Source organism: Stomoxys calcitrans, chromosome 2, assembly GCF_963082655.1.
Source record: "Stomoxys calcitrans chromosome 2, idStoCalc2.1, whole genome shotgun sequence".
In the NCBI taxonomy this organism is placed as follows: domain Eukaryota; kingdom Metazoa; phylum Arthropoda; class Insecta; order Diptera; family Muscidae; genus Stomoxys; species Stomoxys calcitrans.
This window is the reverse complement of record NC_081553.1, coordinates 224,399,578-224,414,322: the sequence shown is the minus strand read 5'-3', so window position 1 is coordinate 224,414,322 and position 14,745 is coordinate 224,399,578. Positions and strand designations below refer to the sequence as shown.

At 36.1% G+C, this 14,745-nt stretch overlaps 1 protein-coding gene across 3 annotated transcripts in view; it reads right to left on the bottom strand.

The window, feature by feature from the left end:
- Positions 1 to 14,745, bottom strand: part of LOC106081889 (relaxin receptor 1) — a 61,602-nt gene that overhangs the window by 29,248 nt on the left and 17,609 nt on the right. For all 3 annotated transcript variants that reach the window (XM_013244142.2, XM_013244144.2, XM_013244143.2), the window contains exons 3-8: positions 12,465 to 12,884; positions 10,634 to 10,734; positions 9,290 to 9,369; positions 8,930 to 9,217; positions 8,666 to 8,737; positions 1,893 to 1,964 (exon numbers count right to left, since the gene is read on the bottom strand). In XM_013244142.2, the coding sequence (XP_013099596.2) occupies positions 1,893 to 1,964; positions 8,666 to 8,737; positions 8,930 to 9,217; positions 9,290 to 9,369; positions 10,634 to 10,734; positions 12,465 to 12,884 (1,033 nt within the window). The remainder of the gene's footprint in view (positions 1 to 1,892; positions 1,965 to 8,665; positions 8,738 to 8,929; positions 9,218 to 9,289; positions 9,370 to 10,633; positions 10,735 to 12,464; positions 12,885 to 14,745) is intronic.

Genomic DNA, 14,745 nt, shown 5'->3' with positions numbered 1-14,745 from the left:
CTAGCTCCCATTTAAAATGATCCTTCGACTTGAATTCGTGATCCTTCGACCTAGAAGCCAGAATTATTATCCGATTTGGCTAAAACTTACCAAGTAGTGTTGTTAAGAACTTCCGACAATCGTGTCAAGTATGGTTTTAAGCGGTCTATAACCTGATATACAAAACAACAAATATTGCCCATGAACATTCCACTAGCTTCCATATAAACCGATCTCCTGATTTGACATCTTGAACCTCTCGTAGCCGCATTTGTTATCTGATATGGCTGAAATTTTCATCGTCGTGTTCTGTTATGACTTCCAAATTCCTTGGTAATTATGGTCCAAATCGGACAATAACCTCATATAGCTCGCATATGAACCAATCTTCCAATAGGCCTCCTAGGGCGCCTAGAAACTTAAAATTTGGCTGATTTGGTAGACATTTTTTACGCAATGAACACATTTGCCATTCAACTAAGTTCTTTTGTTCCCCGGGCGAACTTAGCACGTTGCTATAACTGATTTTACTTTGTTTTAGTTTTAAATTTTTCTTTAAGACTGCAACAGATGCGGCCATTGCAGCTCATACTGTTGTCTGTGCAATAACATTGTCTTTATCAGGTTACAATGTTGTTGGAACATCATGTCACTGATTGTGGTTTTGATGTAATGGTCATTACATACACATTTCTCTCTACAGGGTAATGTCTTTTGCTTTTTATGTTCCCACAATAAATTGTGTTAAATGATATGCTTTAAAGCAACCATAAGATGGTCAATCAGTACCTTTAACTTCTATTGTGTCAACTTCTATAGTGTTCTACTTGAGGATTTGCAAAGAAGAAATTTCCAGACAAGTAATTTTGTTTAGCATGATATTTAATTGAAGCCATACAATGAAGTGATGACCGCAATGTAAATAAAGAGAATAAAATTTTAAGGAATTTAAATAATTGGGAAACTACAGATACTTTTGATAAATGGTGTTTTGCTATAAAGTTAGACCATTTTAAGCAAAGATTTTTATTTGACAAATTTCTACTGTTGATGATTCTGGCGAATCAGAAATCGCGATACAGAAAGCCGGTCAAATGCTTTTGAGCAACATCACACATTTGCCTTACTTTTGAAAGTTCTTTGCTGTGCTATTTTTTTGAATAGAAAGCATTGAACGAACAATATCCTGCAAGGGAATCTAAACAAAGGTTTTTAATTTTAATTCCTTTTATAGTTGTTTCTATCCCAAAGTATATAAAAGTAAAAGTAAAAGTATTAGTTGGCTATCCCAGATCGTTAGATCCATAAGCCGAAATCAGAATGGATTTCGAAGCTCTATAATCTTCTTCGCAATTTTTCTTCAATTTCTGACACCTAGTTTCAAAATGTCTTTCTTCACTTGGGTTTCCCTTCGGAAATTTGTTCTTATCCTTCTTACCGCCGTTTCTCATCAGGTTCATTTTCAATGACTTTACTAACAATGAAAAAATGCTTTTAAGGTTTTTAAAGCTTATTTAATATTTTTAATACCTATTTAGGTTTTTTTTTTTATTCCCTATTTAACTTTGTATATATTTCCAAAACTTCTCTATACAAAAATTAACCGTTTTATATTGCCACCTTTAAAATTCCTATGGCTATTTATTGTCTTTAACTTAAAGTTCTTTTAAAATGCATATAAAATCTACATCTATAGAATAGCAACCTCTAAAGCATCTGTCTCTCTCTCTCTCTTTCTATCTTGAACTCACTTCCACTCCCTTATCTAATTCTGTTATTGTTGCTGCTGCTGTTAAATGAAGCCGGTGTTAAGTGAAGCAATTAAGTTAATATTGAGAGTACGAAATAATGGATGTGTATTGTGTTGTGTTTACACACACAACACTAGCACACAAGAAGTCAAATGTACTTACATGTCTCGTATATTCGTTAAACCCCAAAATGCTTTTGGGTGTATGTGTGTGATGACATTGCCATTTAAATCTCTGAAAAAAAGGGAAAAGAAAGAAAATAGAAAAATACAAGTATTTAAAGATAAAATATGTGAAAAAAGTATGTTGCACATAAATGAGAATAAATAGAAAAATAAATCAATATATTGACAAATACACTGAAAGAAAATGTTGGTTGTATATAGGAAATAACGTTCAAATATTTTTACTCAAAAAAAAAGCCGGCCGTTATTCGAACTTGGGCACATGGAGCAACAGCGAGAGCCGTTGCCGTTGTCTAGCCTTCGAAGCCATCAATACAACTTTCAACAAATGCACATAATCATGTGTATACCATGGGAGGAATGTAATTGTGTAGACAAAAAATCAGCCATTCCACAAAAACACATGCATTGGGAAAAGTACAGCTAATAGACAGGGTTGTCAAGCGTAGTTAATGTGGTATTTATATCATAGAGTCGTTTTCGCAATAAATTCGGTATAAGTACAACAAACGGTCCTTGAAGCACTCACACCAAGTATGGCTGATGAGTAATTCTAAACCAAATTACGAAATGCGTCCCATAGTGGTTGGTGTGTGTTGCGATCTGTGGCTTTCCTCTTTCATTTGCAAAGAAAAAATCTGCGATCATTGAGCTCGTCTCGAAAGAGAAACAAACAAAAAAAAAAAGATTTTTTAAAAAGTTTGTTCCAAACTAATTAATACAAGTCACTGTTCAATTTTGGTTCAATATTGGTCTTTTTGGAAACTATATCCAAATATAGACCGATGTAAACCATATAGGACACAGATGTCGAAAAGCCTAACATATGTCACTCTGTCAAATTTCAGCGAATAAATGCGCTTTTTATGGGTCCACGACCTTAAATCGAGATATCGGCCTGTATGTCTAGACTGTTCTGGGGGCTGTTCAACAAGGATAACGAGTGGCCTATCATAACTCACTTCCCTAAATTTCAGAGAAATCGGATAAAAAATGCGCCTTTTATGGGCCCAAGAACTTAAATCGAGAGATCAGACTATATGGTAGCTATATCCAAATCTGGACGTATATGGGCCAAATTGAAAAAAAGGTCGAAGGGCCTAACACAACTCACTGTCTCAAATTTCAGCAAAATCGGATAATACATGTGGCTTTTATGGGCCACAGATGGCTTAAGTGTACGAGGGTTGCCTTTTATATTTCGGGATTGGACAACTATCGTAAGCTTGACATGTTTGTGGTTATACGTACTCAGATCGTTTTGACCTATGAGCGCTATTTGTGTTGTTTACAGTAATTTAAAAGATTCATTAATGGAAATTTTGCCTAAGAGATAAATTTCATAGAAATTTTGCCTAAGATAAAAATTTCATGGACATTTTTTCTTTAGAAAAAATTTCTGCAATTTTGTTTTATTGTATCGGCTATAGGCCTATTAATAATTAGGTAAAATGTTAATATCATTTTGACTGGAGAAAATTTCATGGAAATTTTCACAGAAAATGTTAGGAAAATTTTGTCTTTGGAAAAATCTTGGACATTTTGACTTTAGAGAAAATTTCTTGGAAATTTTGTCTTTAGAGAAAATTCCTTTGAAAATTTGTCTTTAGAGAAAATTTCTTTGAAAATTTGTCTTAGGAGAAAATCTTTTGGTAATCTTGTCTTTAGGGAAAATTTCTCAGAAATTTTGTCTTTAGAGAAAAGTTCATGGAAATTTTGCCTTTTGAGAAAATTTCTTTGAAAATTTGTCTTAGGAGAAATTTTTTTCTGTAAATTTTGTCTTAGGAGAACAATTCTCGGAAATTTTGTCTTTAAAGAAAATTTTATGGAAATTTTGCCTTTTGAGAACATTTCTTTGAAATTTTGTCTTTAGAGAGAATTTCTTGGACTTTCATCCTAAAGGCAAAATTTAGGGGAATTTTTTAGAAATTTTATTTTTAGAGAAATTTTTAGAAAAATGATGCCTTAAGAGAAAATGTTGGGTAAATTCCGTTTTTGAGAAAATTTTAGGTAAATTTTGACATTTACAGAAAATTTCATAGATATTTTGTCGTTGATGATAGCTAGATTTTTTTTCCTTAGAGAAAATTTCATGGACATTTTGTTTTATATTGGTTTTTAGGAAATTCCATTTAATTTTTGTTTTAAGAACACCCCTACAAATGCATGTACATGTGTGTATATTTTGACAGTTAAATCATTTGCCACTATTAAATGTAATGGAAATTAAAGCTGTCTCTCTGTATCATATATACTTTCCCTCTTTGGTGAGATTACTTAAAATGAGTTTGCTTTCTCAGCATTTGGTTGGTTGAATCTGTGTAAGTGTGTGTGCTTATATGTGTGCTTATGATAAAACGTCTTTAATGACATTTTAAAAGTGGCAGCTTGTGTTCGCGATTTTCAGGACAATTTAATAAATTTTCCTTTTCGTTGAGTTTTTATTTATTTGCTGCCAATAAATCCCTTAGTGCTTAGCATTTTTATGTTTGTGATTTCCATTAGGATGTCGTCGCGCTTTGTAATTTGAGTACAAGTGAGTCTAGTATAGATTTTATTGAAATGTTTATATGTAGTTTGTGTGGGGAACTATGTGTGGGGAGAGATTGAAGAGAGAGAGTGGCTGCAGTGGTATAAAATATAGAAATTTACAAATATGCGGTTACCTATAGGAAACATTAACAAAGCTGTGACAATCTCATGGTAGACGGTGGTACATACCGGATTGACCCGATGGAGTTTTTAATTGGCAAGGGCTGCCGGCTCAGTGCATAACACACTGCTTCAACAAGAACAACAACAAAGCTGTGAGCTGGGCAGACAAGCAGTCAAATAATTTATTTAAATCTATAAAGAGCTTAACCAACTCAGAAACGTTGTCTAGTCCTTACTACGTTTACTACTGTTAAGCCTTTTGTCCTTCCTTGCCTCAAGTTCAGCATGGTTTTTTCTAATTTATTAAAATACATATTGATTTTGTTCCACTGTGCCTTCTCATTAACAATGAGCCTTAAAATTTAATTTTATTTTGAAGGCGAATGTCTGTCTCTTTGGGTCAGACAATGCCACAACCTCATGAGACAAGTTGTCCTTTGAAATTTGTTACACTAATATCTTGGTTGTTGAAAATATGCTCAACCACACAGAATTTGGCAGATTAATGATGGTGCCCTGCTAACCCATGTTCACGCATTGTTAAATTGCAAATTTCGTAGGCTATATAAAATGTAAGGATATTTCGCAGAAATTTTCTTAATATCTGCTTTGCTTCCAAGAAAATGTAATAAAAGTGGAGATTTTATTTAAATTAAAAACATAAGTTATTTGGTTTTGACGTGCTAGTGGAAAAGCGAAACAAATAGACCCCAAAGGCCATGCCTGACTTACCCATCACTACAATGGCTGTGTTAGCTATGTATGTCAAACAAATGAGCCACATTATTTTCCCAATTTTATTTGTTGGCCAATATATTTAGAATTTATGGTGGGAAAGAGGGGGACATTTACTAAAAGATTCTGCGGGTTTTTTTTCTGTTCGAAACTTTTGTATTTGAATTTGAATTTCTACTTTCTTTGCTCTTCTTGTAAAAATAATAAGCTCCCTCTATTTTTGTCAAGTCCTTATCTATAAGAGATGAGGACTTATTGAATATAATTTTTCTATCATTGATTTAACATACCATTCATTCTCTCTGCTAGAAGAATAATAGCTATTGAATATTTTCCTCTACCCATAAATATGGAAAATGAGTGCATTTTGCATTTTTATGTAAGGCAAATACTAAGAAGTGGTCACCAAGAAAACGGTTGAAGGTTAACAAGTAACAAGGCATTTAGTTTGGCCGGGCCGAACTTTGGATACCCACCACCTCGGGTATATATGTAAACCACCTTTCATTATAATCCGTGGAAAAATGCATTATTTATGCACCCATAGCAGCCATATCGAAATATGGTCCCATTTGAACTGATAAGTTCAAGGCATTGTTCAATTTTGGTCTTTTTGGCAGCTATGTCCAAATATAGACCTATCTGAACCATATAGGACATGGATGTCGAAAAGCCTAACTTTAGTCACTGTGTCAAATTTCAGTGAAATCAGATAATTAATGCGCCCACTAGGGACCCAAGACCTTAAACCGAGCGATCGGTTTATATGGCAAATGCAAATTTTACCCATGAACATTCCGCTTGATAACAGGGGCAAACTTCGCACATATCACACATCAGTCCGATTTAAGTTAAAGCTCAATGATAAGAGCCTCCTTTTTATAGCCGAGTCCGAACGGCGTACCGCAGTGCGACACCTCTTTGAAGAGATGTTTTTTACATGGCATAGTACAAATGTTGCCAGAATTAGGAGGGGAAAACCACCGCTGAAATTTTTTTCTGATGGTCTCGCCAGGATTTGAACCCAGGCGTTCAGCGTCATAGGCGGACATGCTTACCTCTGCGCTACGGTGGCCTCCTCGGTGTATATGACAGCTTTATCTAAATCTGGACGGTCTTCAAGAAGGACATGAAGGGGCCTACCACACAACTCACTGTCCCAAAATTTTAGCGAAATCGGGCAATAAATATGCCTTTTATGGACCCAAGACCTTAAATCCGGAGGTCGGATTATATTGCAACTATATCCAAATTTTAACCGATATGGGCAAAATTCAACAAAAAAATATCGAAGGGCCTAACACAACTCGTAACCCCAAAACCTTATGTCGCGAGATGGGTCAATATTGCAGCTATATCCGAAACTGAACCGATCTAGGCCAAATTGAAAAAAGATGTCGAAGGGCCTAACACAACTCAGTGTCTCTCTTTTATGATCCTAAGACCTTAAATAGGCAGATTGGTCTATATGGGGGTTATATCAAGATAGGACGGATAGAATAGGACAGACGGATGGACAGACGGACGGACGGACGCACAGACGGACGGACGGACAGACGGATGGACGGACTTAGATTTATACGACGATCAAGAATATATATACTTTATAGGGTCGGAAATGGGTATTTCGATGTCCAAAGATCCAGTGCAAAGTTCCACTCAACACACAGACAGACAGACGGACGGACAGACGAACGGGCGGACAGACGGACGGACGGAAGGATGGACGGACACACAGACGGACAGACAGTTGGACGGACGGACATACGGACGGTCTTGGCTAAATGGTGTTAAATTTTTACGACGATCAGGAATAGATACACTTTATAGAGTCGGAAATGGGCATTTCGATGTGTTGTAAACGGAATGACAAAATGAATATACCCCCATCCTTCAGTGTTGGGTATAAAAATAAGCTATTCGTAAGTAGGTTAAGTTGTTTCTGGTTAGTCATGTCGTTTGCATTACCTTAAGATTTTGATTAGCCACACTGCAAAGAGTATAAATTCTAAGCAGATGTACTATGAACATCATTTCTGTTGCCATATTGTTGTCATACCCACCCATGTTAGGATGTGGGGGTGCATTCATTTTGTCATTCTATTTGTTATGCATTCATATATTTTTTACCAAACCTTGAGAAAACCTGGATCGAATGCCTGAAATGACACTTAAAGTCAAGTGCATGGCATGTGTGGAAGGAACTCTGATATTGAGATCTGGTAGTCCATGCTATACGGGTGGATCAAAACCAGAGGACGGTACAGGTTTGGACATCTTCATAGAGGACAAGAGTGTATTGATGAACTTAAATCTTTGAATGGCGATGAAGCACCATCCTATACGCTGAAAGAAAACTCGGTTGCCATATTTACAAACAGCGTTCGTTGACTTGCATTTATTAATACAAAGAAAATTTACGTTAATACAATGCAAATTTTCATTAATATAATGAATTCAATTGTTTACGATGTTTTTCTGAATTTCGTCATTCGTTCCTGTTCTCCTGTTCATTAATATTAAAAAAACTTCATGCTATACGGGTGGATCAAAACCAGAGGACGGTACAGGTTTGGGCAACTTCATAGAGGACAAGAGTGTATTGATGAACTTAAATCTTTGAATGGCGATGAACCACCATCCTATATGCTGAAAGAAAACTCGGTTGTCATATTTACAAACAGCGTTCGTTGACTTGCATTCATTAATACAAAGAAAATTTACGTTAATACCATGAAAATTTTCATTAATATAATAAATTCAGTTGTTTACGTTGTTTTTCTGAATTTGTCATTCGTTGTATTTACGAACTCCTGTTCATAAATATTACAAAACTTTCATTTTCCATTTTTCAATGAAAAAACTGAGAAACTCCTAACTATTGCCATGAAACATTCGTGCAGATAAAGGCCAGAAGTTCTATGAGCGTGGAATACTAAATTTGCCAGGAAGATGGTAAAAGGTTATCGAACAAAATGGCAATTACATATTTGATTAAAGTTCATTCTAAGTTTTATTAAAAATGCATTTTATTTTTTTTTTTAAATCCGCAATTACTTTTTGGGCAACCCAGTATATATATTCGAGGTGGTGGGTATATATGATTCCATTTTGATAAAATATATTTCCCTGTTGGTGGCTTTACAAAGTTCGGCCCGGTCCAACCTAATGCATTTTTACGTGCTTACATTTTGACCCCTCTTGTCACATTTAATGATAACGTAGATCTTGACTATAGCAACACACCCTTTAAGGTGTATGGTATCCATGGGGTGGGCTTTGACTCACTTAAATTTTGTCTTACATACTTATTTTGTTATCACATTCTATTTTAAACAATAACTACCATACAATACTTACAGCAAATGCAAATTATCCAAATGGGTGAAGGTTCTTTCGCCAATGTAAGCGATTCTATTGAAATCGAGATATCTTTCATCCAGACAGTACATCACCAACAGCCAAGGTAAGGCAAATTATTTTATGTTAATGTAACAAAAAATAAATACAAAAATGGAAATAGGAAAACAAAAGAAAAAATAATAAAATTATGACAGCATTTAGAATTTTTATACATTTCTTAGTTAAGTTTCTTTTTTGTAAATTTTTTCTTAAATCACTTACAATTCAAAAAGTTTCTTCATGGGCGGAAATATCTCGCCTTCCAGCGTTAGTAGATTATCACTTAACACTAACCATTCCAGTGAGGGCAAGTCTATGGATAGCTCCTTAAAGGGCAATGTTCTCAATTGATTCGAGCTTAAAAACAGCCACTGTACTGCATTGAGACCACGAAAAACACCCGCTGGCACTGTGCTTATGGTATTATAGCGTATATCAAGTCTTTCCAGTTTGGAGAGATTTTGAAAAGCGTCCACCGGCATTGAGTGGATGTTATTGTACTTTAGTTTTCTGGCAATCATAAAGTAAACAAGATTTTCTGCTCTCTATTACTTTGGTAAAGACTTTTGTGGGCATACTTACAATGTTTGTAAATTTGTATTGGAGGCAAATGCATTTTCGTGCAATGTAATATTATTGTTGACTATAAATAGGGTTGTGACCTGCAATTTAAAAAGTAAAAGTTTTAATGAATTTATAATTCAGAATTTAAAAAAAGTAATTTTGAATACATATATGTAGTGGGGCAAAGGCAAACTTTGTATAGTGCGACAGTTAGAATAACATACTGACAGATGACAACAATCGACCGTTTTGGTCCAATATATATACGAGCCAAATATAACAAAAGTTGCTAGAGAAAGAAGCATATAAACCCTTTTATCCCCACCACCATATAGGGGGATGCTAATTTTTTAGTCACACGGTTAATATATAGTAGCCGTTGAGTGAAGCAGACGTTTTTTCATTTTGCTCCTCAAAGAAAAAGATGAGTGTCTCAGAATAGGTACTACTTATTACGAAAGATTTGTAAGCCTTTTTGGAGTAGTTGCAGTGATGGCGGCAGACCATAGCATGTTGTCCTCTCTTCCTCTAAGTGTGGGTGGCTTGACACCTGTAGTCGAGAGTAATGCTTCAACCGCACAACAAGTCGTCAGACTTATAAATGAAGATGAACCGGATAAACAGGAGGAATGTACAGTTCGTCTCCAGCTTTTAAGTAAAGGTGGTGTTTCCGACTCGGATTCAGACAGCGACTATGTGAATGACACAGTCATCGCAGCCGATTCGAGAGGTGAGGACAGCGGAATGATGGCAGATGTGAGCCATCACCACTTGCTAAGCTCACAAGCCATTTGCTAAACTTACAAGCAGACCGAAAAGGCTATCCGGGGCACGACTAAGGAGACATAGGAGTCTGCACCGGCAGCGCAATCGGGCGAAAGTGCTAGATGCTTGAAGGAATAGAACTAACCTTCCATGCACTTCTACGGAAGCTGTAAAGAGAATCAGATCTCCCGAACAGCAAAACATTGTTAAAATGCTGAAGAAGATAAGATACTCTGGGGAAACCAATTAGCCGCCGAACAATATCAGCTGAGCAGCACTAGAATGGAACCCCCAAGGCTGCCGAAGACCAGGTCATCCAAGAAACAAGTGGCGTAGGACAATTCACACAGAGCTAAGACAGGCTAACAAATTTTATGAAGAAATAAAAGAGTTGTGCAATGAAAGATTAATGTGGAATCATTTTGCATAAGTTCAATTTTCTCTTGTGAAATAAATAAAGGGGAAAATATGGGGCTTGTATGGCGACCTAATCATTCCGTTTTTAACACCTTGAAATGTCGACTTGGGTCTCCATAAAGTATATAAATTTTTGATCATCTTGACATTCTTAGACAATCAAAATGATTTGATACTTACTTCATCACTTATTTTTGGTATACGTGTTAGTGTTGCATTAGAGCTACAGTAGAGTACTGTTAGTAGACGGCAGATACATTTGGTAGGATATGTTGAGATTTCTGAAAAGACAAACAAGGAAAAAAGATTCAAAAACTACCACACAGTTTTTACAAAAAAAATACAAATTTTGCCCATGAACATTCCACTAAGGAACAGGGGCAAACTTCTCACATATCAATGAGTGCAGTCCGATTCAAGTTAAAGCTCAATGGTAAGGGGCCTTCTTTTTATAGCCGAGTCCGAACGGCGTTCGGCCGTGCGACACCTCTTTGGAGACAAGTTTTACATGGCATAGTACCTCACAAATGTTGCCAGCATTAGGAGGGGAAAACCCCGGATTCGAACCCAGTCGTTCAGCGTCATAGGCGGACATGCTAACCTCTGCGCTACGGTGGCCTCCACAATTTTTTTTTATAAAAATATTTAATTTCATTTTGTTGTTGGTTTAACCAACATAGACAAATGTGTTTTTATTTCTTGCTTCTATTTCAAAGCCAAACAACAAAAACACTTAAAGAGGTGGGGTACAATGATCGCGATTTCGGCCTTACCAGGGCCTTATCAGACTGCGATGCCTCCAATAGATTACATGATTCCACCTACTCACTAATTAGTTAAGCCCCTCGTATAGAAAATACATTTGAAGTCATATAATTTATGATAACAAAAGTATAGCAAAAGTGTTTCATACCTGCTTGATACTTACGACGCACAGGGGGAGAAAATCGAAAAAAAACTGGTAAAAAATATAGCGTGTGAGAACGGTTAGAGATATCTCTTTGGAATTGTTTGAGCTGAGGTTTTATTGTGATCGTGTGCAAAATTTCAAGGCCCTAGTTTGTCTGGGTGCTATTTGGCAAGCCCCTAAATTTGGTCACCTCTAGACAACTCCTATCTAACGCCAGTAACTCCTTCGTCTTTCTTCGGTCGATAACAGGCAATAGCGCCTTCTCAATCTGTCAACAATCCGCTGAGTCCTATCTTGCCAACGACGCCGCTCTGGCCATCTCATCTACTATGTACAGTAGCTCGAAAATAGCACGTAGGCAAGACCGGTGATTGATTCGCGTGGAGCAGGGGAATTCCTTTTTTTTATTTTTCTATACATTTATTTTTTAAAATTTTCCCAGTTTTTTTTTTAATTTTTTTAAATTTATATCCTTTTCTAATTTTTTTAATGTTTTAAATTTTTATAATATTTTATAATTTCAATTTTTTACGCGTATTTTTTCTATTTTTATTAATGTTTTTTTTAAATTTTTTTTTATTTTTTTAAAATCATTTTCCATATTTTTATATAATTTCATTGCGTACGTACACTACAAAATAGTCCCATGTAAGCCTATAAACTACTTACTAACACATGTACATATACATTTTTTTCATAGGATTATGTTCTTGTGTGTTCACACAATAAAGTGTAATAGAGTGTGTGTGTGTACGTACTTTGCCCGTCACTGCTTTAAAATCCATTGATATTATCAATAAAATGGTACATGGTGACGTATACTCAACATACTCTGTAAATTATTACACATACGTGCCGGAGTACCACACAATAAAATGTGTATAGGGAGTGAGAGTAGTAAACAGAAATCAAAGGCCGTTAATTTCTAACGCTTCAAATACTTTATATTACCTCCCTAAATACACACATGCACTCACACACACACACACGCACATAAATTCCAATTAAATTAATAATAAACCGGATAATAAACATAACGAAAACTACCAAAGAAATTCTTTTAATAGCAAAAACAATAAAGCAAAAGAGAAACACACTTACCACAAAGAGCAGTGATATTACGACGTCGACTATTGTTATTGTATTTTACCATGTGCTTTTGATGTTGTTGTTCATGTTGTTGTCCATGGTGTTGTTCATCTGCAAGATTCGTTTTGGTTTGATTAAAATTAAAATCCTCCTGTGTGATACTGGGCTCCATGTCCGCTCTGGTGACAACGGTGGCATTGGCCTGACCCATTTCATCGTCAAAGGCGGATTGTTTTTGTTGCTTTTGCCGCCGCCTCTCAATGGCATTGCGTACAATTTTATCGGTCATTTGTTTGCTGCCATAGAGCATGCCACACTCAACGGGATGTTCATCGCTGCCATCCAGACAATCTCGACGATGGTCACATATCTGACGCTGAGGCACACACAATGTACCATTGTCGCAGGCAAAAGTGCCAGTGGGGCAGGGGCCTATAAAAAAATTAGAGAGAGTGAAAATAACAAAAAAAGAAGTGTTAATTATGTTAAAGTTTCACTTAGAACAATTTTGGTTATAGAAAATTCATTAGCTTGATTGTTTAAGCGAGCCTCAAATGAAATAAACAGTTTCTTTTTATTTTCTTCAAATAACATTTGGTAGCCTCCTTTTATTCTGTCTAATCATATGCCGCCCGCATTATAATTTCTACATTTGTTTTGATTTGTGTTATAATCCTCTATGGCTTAATAAAGACTTCCAATTATAGGGCCTTACGAAGCAAAAGTCCAGTCCAAAATCCAGTTAAACTAATCTCAATTTTTACGATTATGTTTATTATTACTTTATTGAGCCTAATACACCCATACATAAACACCAACTTGCCACTAGCCTTTGCTCTCTGGAATATTAATGTAATCACAATAAACTCGTAGCCAAAGAGGAGGATATTTCGTTTTTCAGCCTATCCTTAATACAAGTGGCATATTCTCATTTGCCACCCCTCCCCCCCCCCCCCCCCTCTCTCTCTCTTTAAGTAAAAGCACATCAATTATTTAGATACTATCAGATGTTGGCGCGATGTCTTTCTCTAGCCTATTAAATTACAATTTATGGTCATTAGAATTTGCTCATTGCGTTCATTATTAACAATTGTCCTTAGCCATGTTAACTGGAGTGTCAACAAAGAGTACAAAAATAACTACAATTTATTTAAAATTATATTTCTCCTTCCAAGCTTGGTACATTGTTTAAAGGATATTTTGGTGTGCGTTGGTGCTTGGCAAAGGCTTTTAACTTAAATTAAATCAAGACACATATATTTTAAAGTAATTTAAATAATGTACGTTAAGAAGATTTTAAACACAAAGTTACCAAAAAATGTATAAAGGGGAAAACTTTTTTTCAAATGTTCGTACCACAAGTCAAACATAGTCTTAGAAAGGAACAGCGGAAACAATATACACGGTAATATGAGATTAGATGGAATATACCCTAAAGCCCTAGTCTAGTCTGGAACCATGTGTTTAACAACCTATTACATACTCCTAACAAGGTATAATAGACTGCTATACGAATGGTTCCTGAGTTGACAGTAAGCTTTAGGGTTCCAGACTAGATAGTGGCCACCATCAAAGGATATAGGAAAATTCATTTTGTGATTCCGTTTGCAACACTTCGAAATACCAATTTCCGAACCTACAAAGTATATATATTCTTGATTGTCGTTAAAATCTAAGCCATGTCCGTCCATCTGTCTATTGAAATCCTGCTAAGTTTCGGGACGGGTTCAAATTCCTCCTCAGTCAGCATCCGTAATAGGTCATTTATGTAGGTCACACATAGGAGCGGCGATAAAATGCCCCCCTGTGGCGTGCCTTGTGCCACTTTCTCCCTTATATTTATGTCGTGGGGCATAGAATTTATCCATCTGTTCCTTAGCATAGGGTTTATACACAATCTAGTGCAGGGCGGTCTCCACCGACCTTCCTTTGACTTAGGCATGCTATTTGTATTTGAGCTGTTAGCTGGATGTCTCTACTCTTTATCATGATATCCACATGGTTTTGAGTAGAAAGGACGTAATGCTTATAGGTCTGTATGCCTTTGATGTCGCATAACTTCATTGAGGAACAGAGATACTTCTCTCATATCCATGAGTGTAGACTGATTAAACTCAAATTTATAAGGGGCCTCCTTCGTAATGCCGAGTCCGAACGGCGTGCCACATGGCGACACCACTTGGTAGAGAAAATTTAACATGGGAGGGTACCTCACAAATGTACCCAGCATACGTAAGAGCATAACCATCGCTGAAAAATTGTTCCGGTGTTCACGATGGGATTTGAACCCTGG